General features: G+C 31.7%; 3 protein-coding genes across 3 annotated transcripts; 2 read left to right on the plus strand and 1 right to left on the minus strand.

Moving 5' to 3' along the window:
* Positions 1-1013: 1013 nt before the first annotated feature.
* Positions 1014-7941, minus strand: LOC11432722 (protein ACTIVITY OF BC1 COMPLEX KINASE 7, chloroplastic). Its single transcript, XM_024780007.2, has 17 exons — positions 7729-7941; positions 6304-6897; positions 5997-6140; positions 5666-5879; positions 5136-5229; positions 4863-4956; positions 4615-4669; positions 4379-4470; positions 4102-4272; positions 3445-3501; positions 3258-3341; positions 3080-3164; positions 2260-2321; positions 2101-2175; positions 1862-1966; positions 1538-1679; positions 1014-1430 (listed from the first exon to the last, which is right to left on the minus strand). The coding sequence occupies exons 2-17, from the start codon at positions 6880-6882 to the stop codon at positions 1357-1359; spliced, it is 2127 nt and encodes a 708-aa protein (XP_024635775.1). The 5' UTR covers positions 6883-6897; positions 7729-7941; the 3' UTR covers positions 1014-1356.
* A 1352-nt stretch (positions 7942-9293) lies between these two features.
* Positions 9294-13422, plus strand: LOC11429059 (50S ribosomal protein L13). Its single transcript, XM_003601487.4, has 6 exons — positions 9294-9449; positions 9561-9622; positions 9781-9852; positions 11029-11195; positions 11418-11529; positions 12941-13422. Exons 2-6 carry the CDS (start codon positions 9593-9595, stop codon positions 13160-13162), a joined length of 603 nt encoding a protein of 200 aa, XP_003601535.2. The 5' UTR covers positions 9294-9449; positions 9561-9592; the 3' UTR covers positions 13163-13422.
* A 1915-nt stretch (positions 13423-15337) lies between these two features.
* On the plus strand, positions 15338-18162 carry LOC11432723 (nudix hydrolase 2). The gene is made up of 9 exons (XM_003601488.4): positions 15338-15614; positions 16081-16289; positions 16411-16476; positions 16558-16695; positions 16972-17049; positions 17130-17180; positions 17302-17336; positions 17457-17565; positions 17722-18162. Exons 1-9 carry the CDS (start codon positions 15470-15472, stop codon positions 17929-17931), a joined length of 1041 nt encoding a protein of 346 aa, XP_003601536.2. The 5' UTR covers positions 15338-15469; the 3' UTR covers positions 17932-18162.
* Positions 18163-18680: the final 518 nt, after the last annotated feature.

An 18680-nucleotide genomic window follows, 5' to 3' on the forward strand; every position in this document is an offset into this window, starting at 1 on the left:
TAATATATAGTATTATTACGTGATACTTCAATTCGTCTTTAAAACAAGGAACTTTATTTATATTTTGAGGAATGTTAACAACACACATTTTAACACACTTTCCAACATTCTTTTTGATTAGTTAAAATTCACATGGGTCCACCAAATCATGTGGGTCTCATATAAATTTAATGGGTTACATGTGAATTTTAACCAATCAAATAAAGTATGTTGGAAAGTGTGTTTTTTTTGAAGAAATGTTGGAAAGTGTGTTAAAATGTGTGTTGCTAGCATTTCTCATATTTTTGTTGAATCAAGGAACTTTATTTTTGTTAAATGTGATAAACTTTATTTATGTTTTTTTTGAATCAAGGAACTTTGTTTTTGTTAAATGTAATTTCATGAGTGTTGATCTCCTTATGTCATCAGATCGTATGTCATGTCATTTAAAATATATCAACAAAAAATAAAGTTCTTTGATTCAACTAAAACGTAGATAAAGTTCATAACATTTAACAAAAATTAAGTTTTTTGATTCAACAAAAACATAAACAATGTTCCTTGTTTATAGGAGAATTAAAACGTTACATAATAATATTACATAGTACGTAGTGTTGGTTTTTCTTTTTTATTGAAGTTGAAAGGGAAGTTTGTACCAAAAAAAAAGAAAGGAAAGTAAAATTATTTATGTAATTCACTTTAGTATGGATATCTACGAGTGTGAATACCGTCAAATCCTCAACTATTTAATCGTTGAAGCATCTGTTTATTTTATACATAAATATTAATTAAGGTATCTGTTCATGACGGATTTCGCGGATATCCGCAGCAATGGATTTTTTTGTCATCCTAAAATTTAAAGGACTAAATATTATTGCTTACCAATAAACCCTTTTCATACTAATAAGTGAGTTCTAAACATGAAAAAACTTATATTAAAATCAAATTAATTCAAATCGTTATTTCCGAACACTGCAAATGCTTTCTTGTTTTTACTTGATTAATATAAGTGCATAGTTCTGAACACTGAAGGGTTTATCTGCACTGCAAGATCCAAGTGCTGGTAATGTTTGGGATTAAATTATGCAAGAGTACAAGGAAAGCCATAACTACTGTGGTAATGTGGTAAACTATAAGTTGTTTTTCTAACTGTAGTGTCCATGGTTAAATGACAAATTTCTTTTCTCCCTCTAAACAATGACATTTTCTTTATCATCAAGGAATAAATAGTTCCCAACAGTGTCAACACCCTTCAACTTTTTCTTTTCTTCTGTAAAACTTGTATTTGTATAGCTTATATGTGTGAGCGTAAAAAATGAATGTTATCAACAATATTTTTCGTATACAATAAGGAATTGGATATTTGTTGGGAAAGAATTATAACATTTTCTCAAACTTGTCAAGCTTCTGTACCCTTTGCATAGACCTTAAGAATAGAATGAACAAAATACCTGCATATGAATAAGCTGATATCAATCATTCACAAGAATAAAGCTGATATCATAGTGAGCATGATAAAAAAAAAATTGGAGAAAAAATTATGTGATATCAAATTCACCTGCACCAACAAACGATCCATTTGCAAAAGTTTGATTGCCTTGGCTAGTCAAATTGACACCAATATTTAGAAAGGTTCCTCCTAATACCGTGTACATAGTAGCCATTTGTAACACTGTTGCTTTCCGAGCAGCTCTTTCAGACTAGAAAAATTGAGATACACGTTTCCAATAAGAAAAAATAAGTTGAAGAATCACATTAGAACTTACACGATAAGCGCTTAATGAAGTTGTTTATCCAAACAAGACATAATTTAATGTATAAAAATATATGTATGTACAACTTATATACACCGTAGCATGTGAAGATAAAAGAATTTGCCTACCTCTAGTACTCGAACTCGGAGTTTCAGATCTCCTGCCTCAACTTGCTTCACAAACTCCTCTATTCTTTGAACTCTCAATGGCATTGACATGGAATTTGTTCTTACCTACAAATGTTCCATGAGACTTGTCAATTCTAGTTCTTACTCAAAGCCATCATTAAAATAATGCTTCACGTCAGAATTTTAAATTACAAAATAAACATCATATGGAATGTAAAGTTCCAGTGAAAGTGTGGTACATCATTTGCTTGCTTTGCTATCTGCCCGACGAGTTGTGGCCCGGTGGGCTGTCTTTGCCTTATATCTAGAAGTTCCTGTAGAAGCATGCATGATATATGAGTATTACATTGCATTTTAACCGATAATGGGAACAATAACTGATCATAGACAGTCTGAACCTGTGCATAGGGTGCAGCAATCTTCACAAATGAGAAATCTGGAGTGAGTGTGTATCCTATGCCTGTCAGAAGAATAAAAAGTCAAATCAAGATTAGATAAAATATAAAGTACAATCAAATATTCTCTTAATTCCGTGTTATTGTGTAAATGAGTTAAAATGTATCTAAATGGAAAACTGAACTTGAATATTATTTCTGATAAGTATTATGTACAGAGATTTGATGCATAATATAGAGAAATAACTACATGTCTAGCGTAGGGTGATATCAAGGTAAATAATTTGGGATATCTCTCACAACTGGCCTACTTTAATAGTTGTTTCTTAATTAGATAAACCCAAAATATGATGAATCATGAATAGACTAGTGAGTCGTTTAACACTGATTTAGTGTTCCATAAGTTTGTATCCCTTAACAGCTAATCATGCCTTATACTGATTTGGTATTCCATTAAACCTATATTCCATGGGATGGATCCACCTACATCCTATTGTTCTTTTCTTTCTCGGTCATTCAACAACCAATCATGTTTCATTCTTCTCCAATACACTACTTTCCTCATGAAACCGCGTAGAAAGGTTTACAAAGAAACAAATAAGAAAATGGGGGTATTGGGTGCAAGAACTTTTCAATTTCCTTTCAGTTAAGGCAACAAGCCTTCGAGCTTAGGTTCATATTCAAGATTTGAGTTATCTCCTCTTCACATATACGATATACCAATTTTGGTATGCCGGTCTTCGATGGGTTGACCTTAGCTTACTTTAAATGAGGTACAAAGGAGAGGTGTTAATTCATGCACATTAGAAGAGAAGGAGCAAACCTTCAAGCGTAGAAAATGCTCTAATAACAAAGGTGAAGGTTGATGGAAACCGGAATGGCTGGTCTTGTGCTATTGCAAACAAATCCTGCCAAAAAATTCCATCAATAATAAAATTTCCATATATTCTGTAGATAATTTGGAAAATTTATTCATCCAAAAGAACTAAATATTCAAGTACCTCCCCAATTGCAGACAATGTCTGATCTTGATCTGGTGACTGGTTTAGAAGATTGTCCAAGAAAAATTGTACAGATCTCCTCACCTGAAGATCAAATTATGAAATGTATAAGATAGAGATATGGATCATAATTTCAAACTGTTGAATGACCATCTTGTAAATGATTAAAAGTGCTTCATATCCTTACAGCTGACAGATCCCCAGTGGGTTGGAGGGCTCCAAGATCAATAAGGCATTGAATAACCTGCATCGTTGTCAATTGAAAGTTTAAGTAAATGTGAAAGGGGTTCTGGAATTGGTAACTTCAAGTTCAAAGTAACTTTAGAGTGCTTATTCTGAAGTTTATCACTAGTAAGCCAGTTATATAGAATAATAATTGTATTAAAAGTAGGCCAAGTCAATTACAAAATTACCGTTGAAACAAGAGTATTTTAGAGAAACTGTCTGAGAGGCATGCTGAATCGCTGATATATAATTCAGTGTATTAAGTTGTTGTAATAGTGTGTGTTTCTAACTGTATTTCCTTTATTAGAATAGATAATTAGGACAGATTTTTGCTATAATTCAGTCTTATTATAAAAAAAATTAAGAGCCTTAATGTGTGTGTGAATGTGAATATCTTACGCATCTTTGCATTACAAGAAGACACAAACAGGCAGACAAAGAAAAAGTTTTCCTAATAGCGTATCAACAATCAAGATATCAGATTATAATTGTTTGCTACAATGATGTTCGAAGTTTTAAATATTGCACCTTAGTTAAAAATGATTGTGCGGCAAAGTTACTAGTAAACACCTTGAAGTTTTAAATATTGCAAGTATAGCAAAAATAAAAGAAACTAGACCTTTTTGGCATCCTTCTCATAAACAGAATAAAACAATTCGAGCAATCTCTCACGAGTGAAAGATTTAATCTCCCCCATCATGCCAAAGTCATAATAAATAATTGATTCATCAACATCGATAGCAAGATTTCCAGGATGTGGATCAGCGTGAAAGAAACCTGTTTTCAGTATCTGTAACACAAGCAAAAAAAAATAAAAAAATTGCCATGAACCAATCAGATGAATATATTCAACATCGGATATTAGATCAAGTTTCAGACAGGAACAAGGTTGAGACCTGAATCAAGTACGCCTCAATAGCACGTGATGATATTCTTAATCGATCATAACCACGAGAAGTCAGTGTATCCACTTGATTTATTTTAATACCTGCTCCCGGGAAGAAAAAAAAATCAAATAAGAGCAATTATGAATCCAGGTTCGGTGGCATATTGATAGAGACAACACTTCAAGGAAATAAAGTTATTAGCTTTAATTTAAAGAAAAGGAATATGCATTATTCAAGATGATAACCTGGTACATACTCCAAGGTCAACACCTTCATTGCTGTATAATCCCAATAAACCAGCTACAAGGGTGCAAATGAACGATATGCGGTTAATATTAAAATTAGGGCTAGAGATTGGAAATTTATAAAGGTTATATTCGACAAGTTTGCAATATATGAGACATGATTATGAAGGTCAGAGTAAATCAAGTTTCAAGGAAGCAAAATCAATACAAATATTTCAAAGGATCTAGTATTGCAGAAAGAAACATACAGGTACTCGGACCCACTTTATGTTTCGAAAATCACGACGGAACCTATCAGCATTCTTCCCTTCATTTATATAATCAATTTCTTGGTATAAAATCCTGAAAAGTAGCATATGCAGGACAGTATTAATTATAAAAGACAATGTGCAAAGTATTAAGAATGATGGCAAGAATAATTACTGACAGAAAATTAATGAGGCTAGAAAGAGTTGCTCAAACTTCAACATATAATGAGGGAAGGTGAAATTTCCTTCTAACATAATGTTTGTAATACTTACGTTGCACATTCTTCATAAATACCGATCCAATCTCTAGTTGGACCACCAAAAGTTTCACTTCTCTGAAAATACTCCGCGATCAGCTTTAAGTTTTCTGGACAGGACAAGAAACTCGTTAGGTTAAAAATTGAAATTACAACAACTACCAAGCTTTAACGTCCCTTGTTTGGAATTTGGATGGTATCATAGTACCTTACAATAACCAGACCAGATATGTCTTTCACAATCAATGTGGTAAATCAATTCGTGCAAACCATGTATATAAAACTTAGTTGTATATTTTGTGGTGTAATTTCTGTGAATAACAAAGATTTGATGTGTATTATTTTCATAATTTATTAGTTTTTCCTGCTTTCCAAGTTTCGTAATATTAGAGAATGTAAATCATGTATATATGATTAATTTTTGCTGAGGATCTGCTCTAGCAATTCAGAAATCCTTAGATCCATCTTAAACATGATACTAACGTCTAACTCTATCAAAAAATCACAAGATGTGCAAATGGTAGAAACAAAATGAGCACAACTTACGCAAGTCAATGTCAAAAAGCTTCTTCAAGCCAGGCCTTTGAACTTTGATAACTACTTTTTCTCCATTGTGCAGAATTGCACGATGTACCTGACCAAGACTTGCAGCAGCAATTGGCCGATCTTCAAACTCTTTAAACAATTCATTAATGGGAGCTCCTAATTCAGTCTCAATAAAGCCTCTTGCTTTCTGTGGGGAGAAAGCAGGTACCTTGTCCTGAAGAATGTTATATCGAGAATTAAGAATAAATTTTATATCCAACCAAGTTTAATACACTAAATAAATGAATCTCCAATGAGCTTGAAAAGATTGATAAAATATCTACATAAGCACCTGCAATTTTGCGAGTTCATCCACAAATTCACGGGGAAATAGGTCTGACCTTGTTGATGATAACTGTCCAAGTTTAATAAAAGTTGGGCCGAGCTGTAATACAGACTCCCTTAGCCATGAAGCCGTTTTCCTCCTTCTGTTTATCTAAAATGCAATGTTAAATTACTTCAGCTCAGCAAAGCACAAACACCGTCAGAAACCTAACTGATTATTAAAAGAAAACTAATGAACAAAGTGTTGAAGAAATGTTTGCCGAGAAACTTTCTACCAGCTAGTTAGAGTCCGGAAAAGAACTTCCAAAACCTACCTGCTTTTCTTCTGTGAAGCCACCCGGATACGCCCATTTTGCATTGTCAAAAAGAACGCGGACACGTAAAGAAAGAACAAAGGACCATACATCAATGGATCTCTGCCAGGAACTGTAATTTTCATTGGCCCAACTGAAGCCTTCATCTGAGGGCAAAACTTTTAGCTCTTCAAGTGCTGGAAGTTCATTGGAGATTGTAGGTTTCGCTGTCTTTGTCAATGCTGGAGTAGGATCTCTTCTTACCAAACTTGCTCCATTAGCAACTTGCTTTGAGCCATTCACTGTGTCCACTTTATTCTCCGACATTGTCTTTCTTTTTGGTATCTCAGTTGCCGGTACCATTTTAACAGCTCTACCATTATTACCGTATTTTGATGGAGGCATTTCTGTCTGTCGCATTTCCACCACGAATCTACGAAATTTATCATTCTTTGACTTATCAGATGATGACCTTTCGTTGTTTGACAATTTATGAGATGAAATCGAGCTTGTAAAACCAAGAATGTCGAGTGATCTTCGCTGATTTACCGACTCTATATTGTTACAATAACAACCATGCAAAGCCATTATTACTGCCATTTATGGGGATGATACCTATAAAAAAAATCAATATTAACACTAAGAAAAATATATCGTAAAGGTCAAGTCAGTTCTTGTTAGAATTACAACACCGGTTCAAAAGAAAACATATATGAAAACCGTAGACAAAGAACACACGAAATTTGATCATGGAGGTTGGCCAATTATGTATGGGTTTCCGAATACATAATGGCTACAATACTTTGATACTATTCAAGTTTAGAGTTACATGATATAACAAGGAGTGTTTAAATACTGCGGTCCAATTTTCAATATTACCCCTAAACTGTACCCAACAGTTCAAGTGGCCTGTCTACTTGTCAGTAAACTATGAGTAATACCCAACGATTCTAAACTCTAGCTAGAAAATCAATCAAAGTATAGCTAAAAGTTACAACGCCAAAAACGTATTAACATATTCAAATGGTAAATAAGAAATAATTAATCAATTTACTCTGCCATATCTTACTCTTAAGAAGGTTCAATACAACCAATACAATGGTAAACTAGCCATATTGTTTAGCTGAACTAAGTGTGAACATGATCTTTGAGTTGAAAGAAAGGAAGTGCAAAAGTTATGAACTCTATCTTAGATCATTGGTATCATATCTCAAACTTAACTAACAAAAGGAAAATCCTTGAAAAGCATAGAATTTGATCATATTAATTTATTCACAAACTGAATATCAATTTACAATCAATCATAATCATTTAGAAACATTGTATACATATATAGATTAAAAGAGGAGTCTCAAATAACATACCCAGTTGAGATAACTTATGGAAGAAACAACAGTATAATATATATGAAGAATTCAGAGAAGAAGAAGAAAGGTAGAAACATACCAGGAGGGAAAAAAATGACAGACACCCTCCTAGCTAGAGGAGGACCCACAAAGGTACTAGGAGGATGTTCTTGCTTCCACGTTACAAAAGGTGTAACAAGTGGTTGAACTTAGAACATGGTTATTGATTTTGTTAATGTTTGATTTTATTTTTAATGTGTTTCGGTATAAACACGACAAAAGGGAAGTGTGTTTTTAATTAAAATTTCAACAACAGGAAAAACAATGAAATGAAGTGGAACGTTCGAGTACCACAATAAAAGTTCAGAAGCTATGTTGCGTGTGTGGGTTTCTTTGGACCGCATGTGTTTAGTTCTTTGTTCGGTTTGGTTAATAAAACGTATGGTACTCCTTTGTGTCTGTCGGGAAATGAAATATCTGTTTCTCTTGAAATAAGACATGGAAGATGTCACACAACAATAACATTTTCCAATTCAGTCAATAGTCTATTTTCTTGTTCAAATTGTAACAATAGTTTGAATTAAGGACAAACCTTGTGTATTTTTTTTACAAAATGTTCGTATAGTCTTTAACTAAAATTACTATTTTCTTTTTTTTTACTAGACTAAACTTTAAGAAAATTAAATTTGATCAAGTTTAGTTAAAAGGCATACGATAAAAGCACATAAAAAATGCACTTACATTTTTTTCTAAAATTAATTTTGTATCTCGTTAGCGAGTTCTTAAGTGAATATTATGTTAAAAGAATTTTTGTTTTGGAAATATAAACGGTTCATTTTGTCAATATAAAAATAACATCATGTTCTTACACATATTTACTCTTTTAAAAATTTTAACCGATGTCTTAAAATACTCATTAACATTCTTCGTTAATTTTTTACTATTACCCATTAGCAATTTCTTTTCTAAAATTGGAGCATGTTAATGAAAAAAGATTTATTTGTTAAGTTCAATAGATAATGAAGATGTGATATTTCATGTGGACTTTATCATAATAATTTTTTTTTTTTAAATCTTATAGAATCATAATTCAATATACCCCTAAATCACTTCTATATGATTTGTAAGTCAATTTCTTCACTTGGCATTTTTTCTTTTGAATTTTGGCTAGACCAAACAAAATTCAAAAAGTAACTTCAAATCTTTTATTCGACAAATTATCATAGCCAATTTTATCCTTAGATATGTGACAACAATGATATTGAAATTATTGGGAACTTGTATACAAGGATTTTCTGAATCATGTTCACCAATGATATTAAAATTATCAAAGTTCTTGTATACATTTAACGCTAACAATTTTGTTTTGTGGTAAAACGATAGGACTTAGATCCGAAGATCTTGGGTTCGAGTCTTATTAGTATTTTTTAGAGAAAGATGAATGTTAATATGTTTGTAAGTGTTTTTTTACTCTAAGTGTATTCTGTCTTAGATTATGGCACCATCCATTATCCTTAAATATAATATTAGAACAAAAAAATTATATGCATTTTAAGCAAGAATATTTGAAAGATTTAGAATAATTTGTAGGATGCACGAGAAGGGTGGTGCAAAAAGCAATTGTCTTAAAAATATAAGAAAATGGGTTTGGCCCATACGTGTTAGAGAGAAAGAGATTCGAAAAAAGAAAAAAAAAAAAACTGTGTAGTAAAAGAACAGTGAGAACAAAGAAATTGAAAAAACAGCATTAACGAAAAGAAGAAGAAGAAGAAGAAAAAGAAAAGATCTTGGTGCTCCATTGTACCTCAAATTTAATTCATAGTATGTTTTTCTTCTCATCGTATTCTATTTCTGTTTTTTCATCGTATCGTATGTTTCTCTACTCTATTTCTTCATTACTCAATGCACCTTCAATTTCATTTTTTTGAATAGGAAGAAGGTTGAATAAAGAATTTGAAGAAAAAATGAAGATGGTAAACTCCTTCAACCTCAAGGTAACCAATTTTCAAAACCCCTTGTCATAATGAAATAGTTTATTCAAATATGCATGCCAAGTGTTTGTGAAAATGCAACTTGTTCTAGGTTTAGTTAAAATTTGAATTTTTTTTTGGAATTGTATTGTAAAAGATATTTTTTTTTTTTGTGTTTTCAGAGAGCTGCAGCTGGAATTAAACGCATTAAACTTGACGGGCTCCGGTGGCGGGTATTTGATGCCAAGGGCCAGGTGACTAAATGTGACCATGAAATTATGATTTTAGTGTAAAACAGTTTTTTTTTTTCTATCTTTGAAGTATGTGGTTTTAGTGTAAGCTTCTGCTAGACTATATCTTATGGTTTTACTTTTTGGATCTTGAGAAAAGAATAAAATGCGAGATAATAGGTTAATGAAATGGTTTCCAATCATTTGGCTGATTGGCTTGCATATCATGTAGTGTACTAGTAGAGGATTGAAAGTTAAAAAACAGTAAGGAAGTAGAAACACTTTAAAATAGTACCTGTTCCCAAATCCGACACGGATACGGTATACCAATACAGATGTGAAGATTATAATAATTAATTAAATTATAACATTTTTATTATGTCTATATTGAATGGTGTTCATTTTTTAATTAGAAATGATAATATTGCTATATTATAGAGTTAGGATAACACTTATAGTAGAAAAGATGGTAGAAACTAGACTTGAGTGGTTTGGGCATGTGGAGAGAAGTCATGTGAATGCGGTAGTAAGGAGAGTAGATCAGATGGAAGGGAGGCAAATCACTAGAGGTAGGGGAAGACCTAGAAAAACTATTAGAGAAACAATCAAGAAAGATCTAGAGATTAATGAGATGGAGAAAGATATGGTTTTTGTTAGAACACTACGACGTCGTTTGATTCATGTAGCCGACCCCACTTAGTGGAATAACACTTTGTTGATGTTATCTCTTTTAGTTAATGATTTGTGCTTTATGTTTATGTTTATTTTAGGCATCTTCACCTAATTAAAATGTGTTGTATCCACTGTGTTACATTTGTTTTTTGTAGGTGAAAAGTTATCCTCGTAGCAGGAATAGCCAATTTCACTCATAATCTAGACTGAATATAAATCTCTTGCATTATCTAGTTCTTCAGCTCGTTCATATGAAAACATATATTTTATCTAAATTATCATAAGTAATTAATTACTTCTCTTGGAAGGTTAAGCCATGAATTATTTATTGGCGGAACATTGAAACAATTTATTGCGTGAATTATTTGTAAGCATGTGCTATTTGAGATCATGTAGAAGATTCCCGAGCTTTGGACATTTTATGAAATTTTGTTTATCGTCTGGACTCTGGATTGTGATCAACTACTGAGTGATTCACTAATTTGAATTCATAAGATCCTTTTGCTGATTCATATGTTCCTCATGCAGATTCTTGGGAGGTTAGCATCTCAAATAGCTACTGTAGTTATGGGAAAGGATAAGCCAACTTATACTCCTAATCGTGACGATGGAGATATGTGCATTGTTCTTAATGCCAAGGATATTGCTGTGACTGGGAGGAAGCTTACAGACAAGGTCTACTACTGGCATACAGGGCACGTTCTTTACATTACTTCATTTAATACATTTTGTTAGAACCAAAGAAGTATTTATAATTTTAGGCTTCTTATAAATCAAATGGTTTTATTCAGATTTAAATGCCTGTCTTCTAAGAAATTTTACCTCCACTTTTATAATTGTTGTTTTGTATATGGTTTCTTGTGCAACAATCTTTTGGCATGATGCGTACTATTCTGACATAAAGTAGCGACATGTAGGTATGTGGGCCACCTTAAGCAAAGAACTCTGAAGGATCAGATGGCCAAAGACCCTACAGATGTTATTCGCAAAGCTATTCTGCGCATGATTCCTAAAAACAACTTACGTGATGTAAGTACTTTATAGACCAATGTTTTTGGAAATGCTTTTAACAAAGTATTGAATTAAATTACTGGTGGCCAGAATGATTTTTTTTTTTCATTGTTGGTTTAAATTTTGCTAGAGTAGAGTCCTATTTGAGACCAAAAATAGAAAACTCTGAACAGATCGTAAGGATGTTTGATTTATGATTTCCAGAACTGCTTCCTACCATAAGAATCAAGTCTAAGGAAAGTGACTTGAGGGTATCTTTAGTGGAGAACAAAATTGAACTTGGGGTAGGACCTAATGGTTTTCCAGAACGGTGCCCTGCAAGTAAGCATTATAACAACCCGTGGATTTCTAAAATATCTCTACAATTATAATTCCAAAATAATCGTAAGGCCCTAAAAAATACAAATTTTTAAATCATGTTCAAATCTTTACAATCTATTTCTTATAGTCTAACCCATAAAGGCCCATTACCATTTTGGGCCAAATTACAATTCAAAAGAATAAAAGAAAATAATGAGGACAGTACCAAATTTTTCTCTGTAAGAATCTCAAATTTTTCACAATTGTAGACGGTAATCCAGCTATTTGGTTTACGAGACAAGAACTATTCATCCTATGTTGCTGGAGTAAGTCTCTTGACTCGCTTTTCTATGGATTCTAAAATGGCAGTCATCTAATGACTCTGTTGAACTTCCTGCTGTCATCCATTCTAAACTGTAAATTGGGCAACAAAAAATTCTACTTTCATCATTCCACATCAATCTAATATGAGCAAGTACCTTAATTTCTTAAACTTTTCACCACCAAAACTTTCATCGGTAAACCTTGCTTGAATAATGTAACAAATTAAGAGTGAGTATATGTCCATATCAAAATTAACATTCCTAGAGGCCAAGAGAACGTTTTTAGGGAGAGTAGTTGCCCAATTTTTTAATGTTGGGGCATCCCACAAGCCTTTTGTGATGACGTAGAACGGTATTAGTTAATGACCTTCCAATTAATGTCCAGCTACAGGAATGGAATCGTGGCCTCCAACATGAGCGGAACATGTCACTTTTTTTTTGTTCGATCTACTAGTTGTGTCAAATGACAGCCAACTTCATGATTTGTTGTTTCTTCTTTTTATCATAGGATCCAATGTTTAACTTGAGTAGTATTTCACTAGCACTTTCGATTATGAAAGAGAGAAGGGCATTTGGGGAACAGTGCTATCAATGTATATAAAATAAAATTCACCAGGTCATTTTCATAAATGTGCAGAGATGAAGGTTCTATTGCTCAAGAATTGCTTTCTTCATAGCTATGATTTTCAATTATTTTTCTTTTCATCTTGTTATAGCTTATTCCTTATTCTTTTTAATTAGTTATGCAATATTGAAGAATTGATGGTCTAAGTTGCATTTTCTTGCATTATTGCTAATGTATGTAGGATAGGGACCGGAAATTAAGGATCTTTCCTGGTAGTGAGCACCCCTTTGGTGATCGGCCACTAGAACCTTATGTGATGCCTCCTAGGACAGTACGAGAGATGAGACCACGAGCAAGGCGTGCAATGATTCGAGCACAGAAAAAGGCAGAGCAGCAACAAGAGAATGCTGAGCAGCGACAGAATGCTGAGGAAATGAAGAATAGCAAAAAGAGTGAAGCATAGGAAGAGAGTGCATGAAAATGTTATCATTTGAATGCGAAGTAGGCTTTATCTGTTTGCTTTTAGCAAATCCTATAAATGTCATATTGAATTCTTCTGTTTTAAGGTCTCCTAGTAAGAGCATTGTTAAGAAGAAATTGTGTTTATTAAACAATCTTGCATCTTTTTGTGATAACGCTTGAGTTCAAGTTCGAACCAGACTACCATTTTGGCATTCTAAAGGTACATTTGGCATCAATAAAAATAGTCCAAAAATATTCTCATGAGCATGACAAAAAAAATGTCCAAAAGTGACATACATCATACAAATATTCGATTTATGTAATGTGACAATAAAATGATTTTTTTTTTTCATGATCTGCGTGTGATATCATTGTGGTATTTTGATTTTACTTCAGGTCTTAGGATTAAGGACTAGTTTGAGATCTGGTTTGGATTAGTCCCTAGCCTACGTCAATTTTTTTAAGTTTGATATTTTTTTATTCATGAAATAATATACAGCTTGAAAATTGAAATACTTATCTACCTTATGATGTCATCGTCAGGTCCTTTTTGTGTAAAAGAAGGAACTACAAACGGAAATTGATTTACAGAGCCTATGGACAGGGAATGTGAAAACACATCAAACATGTGTATGTTATAAAGTGATGTTAGCAACCTTATCTCACTGCATAGAAAACATACTTTAGGGGAGCAAAGTTGTAGAAGGAACAAAGATTCTAATCACTTGAGGAGGTTTAGAAATTAATGATGGATATTGTTGCTTCCTTGCAAGAAAAAATCTAAAAAAGAATCAAAATTCAGTGTGAAGGAGCTAGCATTGTTGAATCAAAGAAGATATTATTAGAAAAAAGACAAGGTTAAAAAGAGAGTGGGACTCCTTGAAATCTTTTAAAGAAAGAGGAGTGGGTTCTAAAGCTACCATCAAGAACATTTATAACTTATAAGAAGAATTTGAGGTAGGAAGCATGCTAGGAAATTGCTTTAGTTTTTAACAATGTTGCTTCACATGAGGATGTTTGAGACTGTTGCTAAACACGTTGTATGATGTAAGCCACCATTCGAACAGTGTAAAATATTTGAAGCATCATGTTGTAAAGATCAATCATAACTTGAACGTCTTCCTGGTATTTTCCCAGCAGAAAATACTAACAAACACTTAAAAGAAGAATGAAATAAAAGGATATCCTATTCATTAAAGGCTTAGATATGTTGGTTTATACTAGAAGGTCTAAAAATGTTTTAGAAATTACATGATCAATTCATACACAAACAATATTTAGAGACAAAAATAAAACAATAATGACCAAAATCAAAAAGTGATATATTAAAAAATCTAATCTTTTTATGATAAAAAAAGTATAATGTTAAAGGTCAACCAACCAACTACCAAAAAAATATTAAAAATCAACCAATCATACATTTTTCGTATCATTAAAAATGACTAATGTTTTTTGTCAAGAAAAAAAATGATTGATTTTAACCATAGGTATAATAAAAATTACTCATAACAGTCCATCAAAATTAATTTTTAAAATATGCAAAATATATAACTTTTTATTTACAGGAAACAAAATATATAACTTTTTTAAAATTTTATATTTTCTCTATTTCATATTATAAGTCATTAATATTTTGATAGATAAATTAAAAAATACAATTAATATCTAAAGCTAATAAAAATTATCCTTTACTCTCATAATAATTTTTTTTGCTAAGGTTTCATATTATAAGTCATTAATATTTTGATAGATGAATTAAAAAATACAATTAATATCTAAAGTTAATAAAAATTATCCTTTACTCTCATAATAATTTTTTTTGCTAAGGCAATATCTCTATATAATATAAATAAATCATATACGTGATGTGTTTCAAGGGTCATGCAACTAATTTAATGCAAAAAGAAACAAATTTGATTGGTTAACGTTGGTTGATAAAATTTGCAGCGCGTTTTCATCTGAAACTTCAAAGAAAATGTTACAACTTAATTTCCTACGTTTGAATGCATGAAAAGGTAACTTAATTTCCATTTTCTTTTTGTCTTCTAGCTCATCTTTTTCATGTTGGTTTCTTTGTTCTAATCCTAAGTGTCCCTTAAACACATTAAATGACTAATTCAAAGTTCTTGCCACTTATTGCACGGAAATTGTCCCTCTCACCCCTATAAAATTTCTTTCTCTAGCTAGTATTCTCTCCATTAGCTTAGTTTCAAAACAAGTAATAATAACATCAATAATTGCTTCCAATCAAAAAACTACAATAATTACTTTTTGTTATTCTCTTGTGTGTTGATTACATTTTCTTTTCATGATGATGAGGTCTAGAGCTATCACTAGCAAACTTTATACTTCATGCCTTTTAGCAACTTCTAAATCATTCCTCACATCTTCTGTCCCTCCACTTCTAGCTAAAACTAAAACTTCTCATGGCTCTATCATCCCTCAATTTCAAGGTAATGTTTACACATGAATTAGCTTAGTATGCTAAAAGTATGTTTGAACTGACACTGAGTTTGACAAAATCAATGTGACGCCGTGATTTTGTGAAATTTTAAAGTGTTCATTTTGTTAAGGGTGACTCACCAAGATTCTAACAGTTTCACCATTAATTCAGACATGCACTAAGATTATGTTTGGTATTGCGATGATAAAAATTGATTTTGAAGTGAAATGTAAAATGATTTATGTTGTGATCCATTTATGTAAAAGTGGATTGAACAATATATTTGATTCTTAAAATCAACTCTAGGGACAAAAATATCAAATTCTAGCTTTAAAATAGAATCAAATCTAGAGACAAAATCAATGTTACTTGAAAACATCCAAACACCACAACTCTAAGTTGAACCAAATTATTTTTCAATATGGTTATTGTTGTGCCTAAGCATTAGTCAAGTACTAATTTTTGACCCCTTTTAGGCTACAAGAACAGTTTTCTTTTCCCAAGAGCATACTGGTCTGCCTCTTCAGCTTTATTGGATGAGGAAGTGAGAGGTAGATGTGCTACTGGATTACTCAAAGCTGTTGAGGATCAACATGGAGGAGTTATTATAAACATTGAGGAACCTATGGATTCTTTTGATTTTGCTTCTATGTTAGATGCTTCATTATCACAATGGAGGATACAGGTAGATTTCAAAGTCATTATAATCCTTAAAATTAAGAAAAATTGGAATCAAATAAGTTTACAACTCTATATTGTTTGGTTATTTCTATTGGTTACTAAGGTTTTGGAATGTTGTTTTCTAGGGAAAGAAGGGAGTGTGGATCAAATTGCCTAGAGAACACTCAAATCTTGTGGCTTCTGCTGTTGAGGTAAAGATTTAGAAGTCATTTTGTGATGATTTAAATAAATTCATTGTGATGTAATGTAACATTTTGCTGCTCCTTTTATAGGCTGGATTCAAATACCATCATGCTGAACCAGATCACTTGATGCTTGTATATTGGATTCCCAACACTCCTGATACCATTCCTGCAAATGCTTCTCACCGCATTTCTATCGGTGCTTTTGTAGTCAATGCCAATATGGAGGTAATCCTTCTATATTTTTTTATTAATCAGATTGAAGGTGTGTTCGGTGTCTGACACCGAAACATGTTCGGTGTCTCGTACCAATCTTGGTGTTTCATAAGCATTCAAATTTTTTATTTGACTATTTTGGACATTTTGGCTAGACTAAAAAACTATATTTCATTGACCAGTTGTAATTTTCATGAACCTGGAGTCAATATCTACCTTGATGTGACCATACATATTTCTTAATGTGTAGTGTACTAATAAAATTTATTTTATTTTTATTTCATATAGGTCCTTGTGGTTCAGGAAAAAAACGGTAGATTCAGTGGTAAAGGAATATGGAAATTGCCTACTGGAGCTGTTAATGAGGTATATATGTTAAAAATTTATCATTGATTGTTAAACTTTTGAAAGATTAGTTTTTAACTTCATTTGAATTCAATTTGCAGGGTGAGGATGTTTGTGCTGCTGCAATCAGAGAAGTCAAAGAAGAGACAGGAGTAAGCAAAAACATTTTTTTTTGTACAGAAAAAACATATTTAAATGAAATGTAGTTTAAACATTTAATATTTGAAATTCAAACCTTTTCTAAGGCCATATTGCTTTTATTCATCTTTTCAGATAGAAACTGAGTTTGTTGAAGTTTTAGCATTCAGGTAAGATTTGAACCAAAAATATTATCATATAGTATGTTGTTGGAACATTACCATGGATTCATATATTTGGTATTTTTATCTACAATTTCAATCTTATTATTTTTTTTATGGTTATATCAGAGAAAGACATAAATGTTTCTTCCAAAAATCAGAGATACTATTTGTATGCATGTTGAAACCTCGTTCATTTAACATTCAGAGCCAAGTTTCAGAGATTGAGGCAGCTCAGGTATATGTCCATTAGGATAGTTTTACATATTTCTAGAAAATAATGTAACATATATTAACATGTCACATATTCTAAAAATTGTGTACCTTTTTATACACTAATTTGTACAAGCATAAAGAAGGCAATTGATTTAATGTGGTTTTTCTTAAATTTCAGTGGATGGCAATTGAGGATTATGTAGCTCAACCTTTTGTGCAACAAAATGAACTATTTGACTTTCTTACAAAAGTAGGTTTATCAAAGTTGGAAGGAAAGTACTCAGGCTTTTCTACCATGCTTACTAGCACTTCCTCTTGCAAGTCCCATGTGTACATCAACACAAAAGATTCTTCCCATTTGTTAACTTCCAAGATTGGTGAATCTTGAACTTGGCACACCTATTTAATTTGATTTAATTACAAAGGGTTATAGCATTGTACAGAAATTTCAAACATACTTCCACAGTTGCCTGAAATCAGGTCATTGTTCAATTCCAAAGCATAGGAAGATTGGAATAAAGTTGTCAATTTTTTTATTCGTTCATTTCATTCAAGTCTTTCATTCTTTTGTAATTTGTAGATGAATAATAATTTGTTGGTTTAGTTCTTCAATACATTACAAGTCAAGTGTCAACCATTATAGTTTTTCCAATTTCTTTATTGTAATAGTTGTCCAAGTTCTTTATTATAATAATATTGATTGATATTGATGAAGCAATAAGAATCAACTTTTCCTTTTCCCCCTTATTTTTTTATAGGGTCTCGTTAAGAAGTACCCCGATATTTCTTAAGCATTTTAAATTAAGTAATTATTCCATAAAAATGTTAAAGTTTTCAATTTTCAATTCACTTTATTACACAAACTTTATCAAAAAAATTACCATTTAAAGTTCTTTAATTAGTGCTGACACTTAACATTTCCCTTTTTTATAATATTTTTTTTAAGGAACTTCTTTATAATATATATAATCCAACAAGTTAAATAAATATTATATAAGCAGTTTTAATATAGAAGCAGAACGAGAATCGAGTTTCATATGTAAATTCCTTACACTTTCACGATACATATATAAAATTATTTCGGTTACACTTTTAATGAATAAGATTTAATCATTATAAATAAATGATAAAAAATAA

The sequence above is a fragment of the Medicago truncatula genome, chromosome 3 (genome assembly GCF_003473485.1).
Source record: "Medicago truncatula cultivar Jemalong A17 chromosome 3, MtrunA17r5.0-ANR, whole genome shotgun sequence".
NCBI lineage: Eukaryota > Viridiplantae > Streptophyta > Magnoliopsida > Fabales > Fabaceae > Medicago > Medicago truncatula.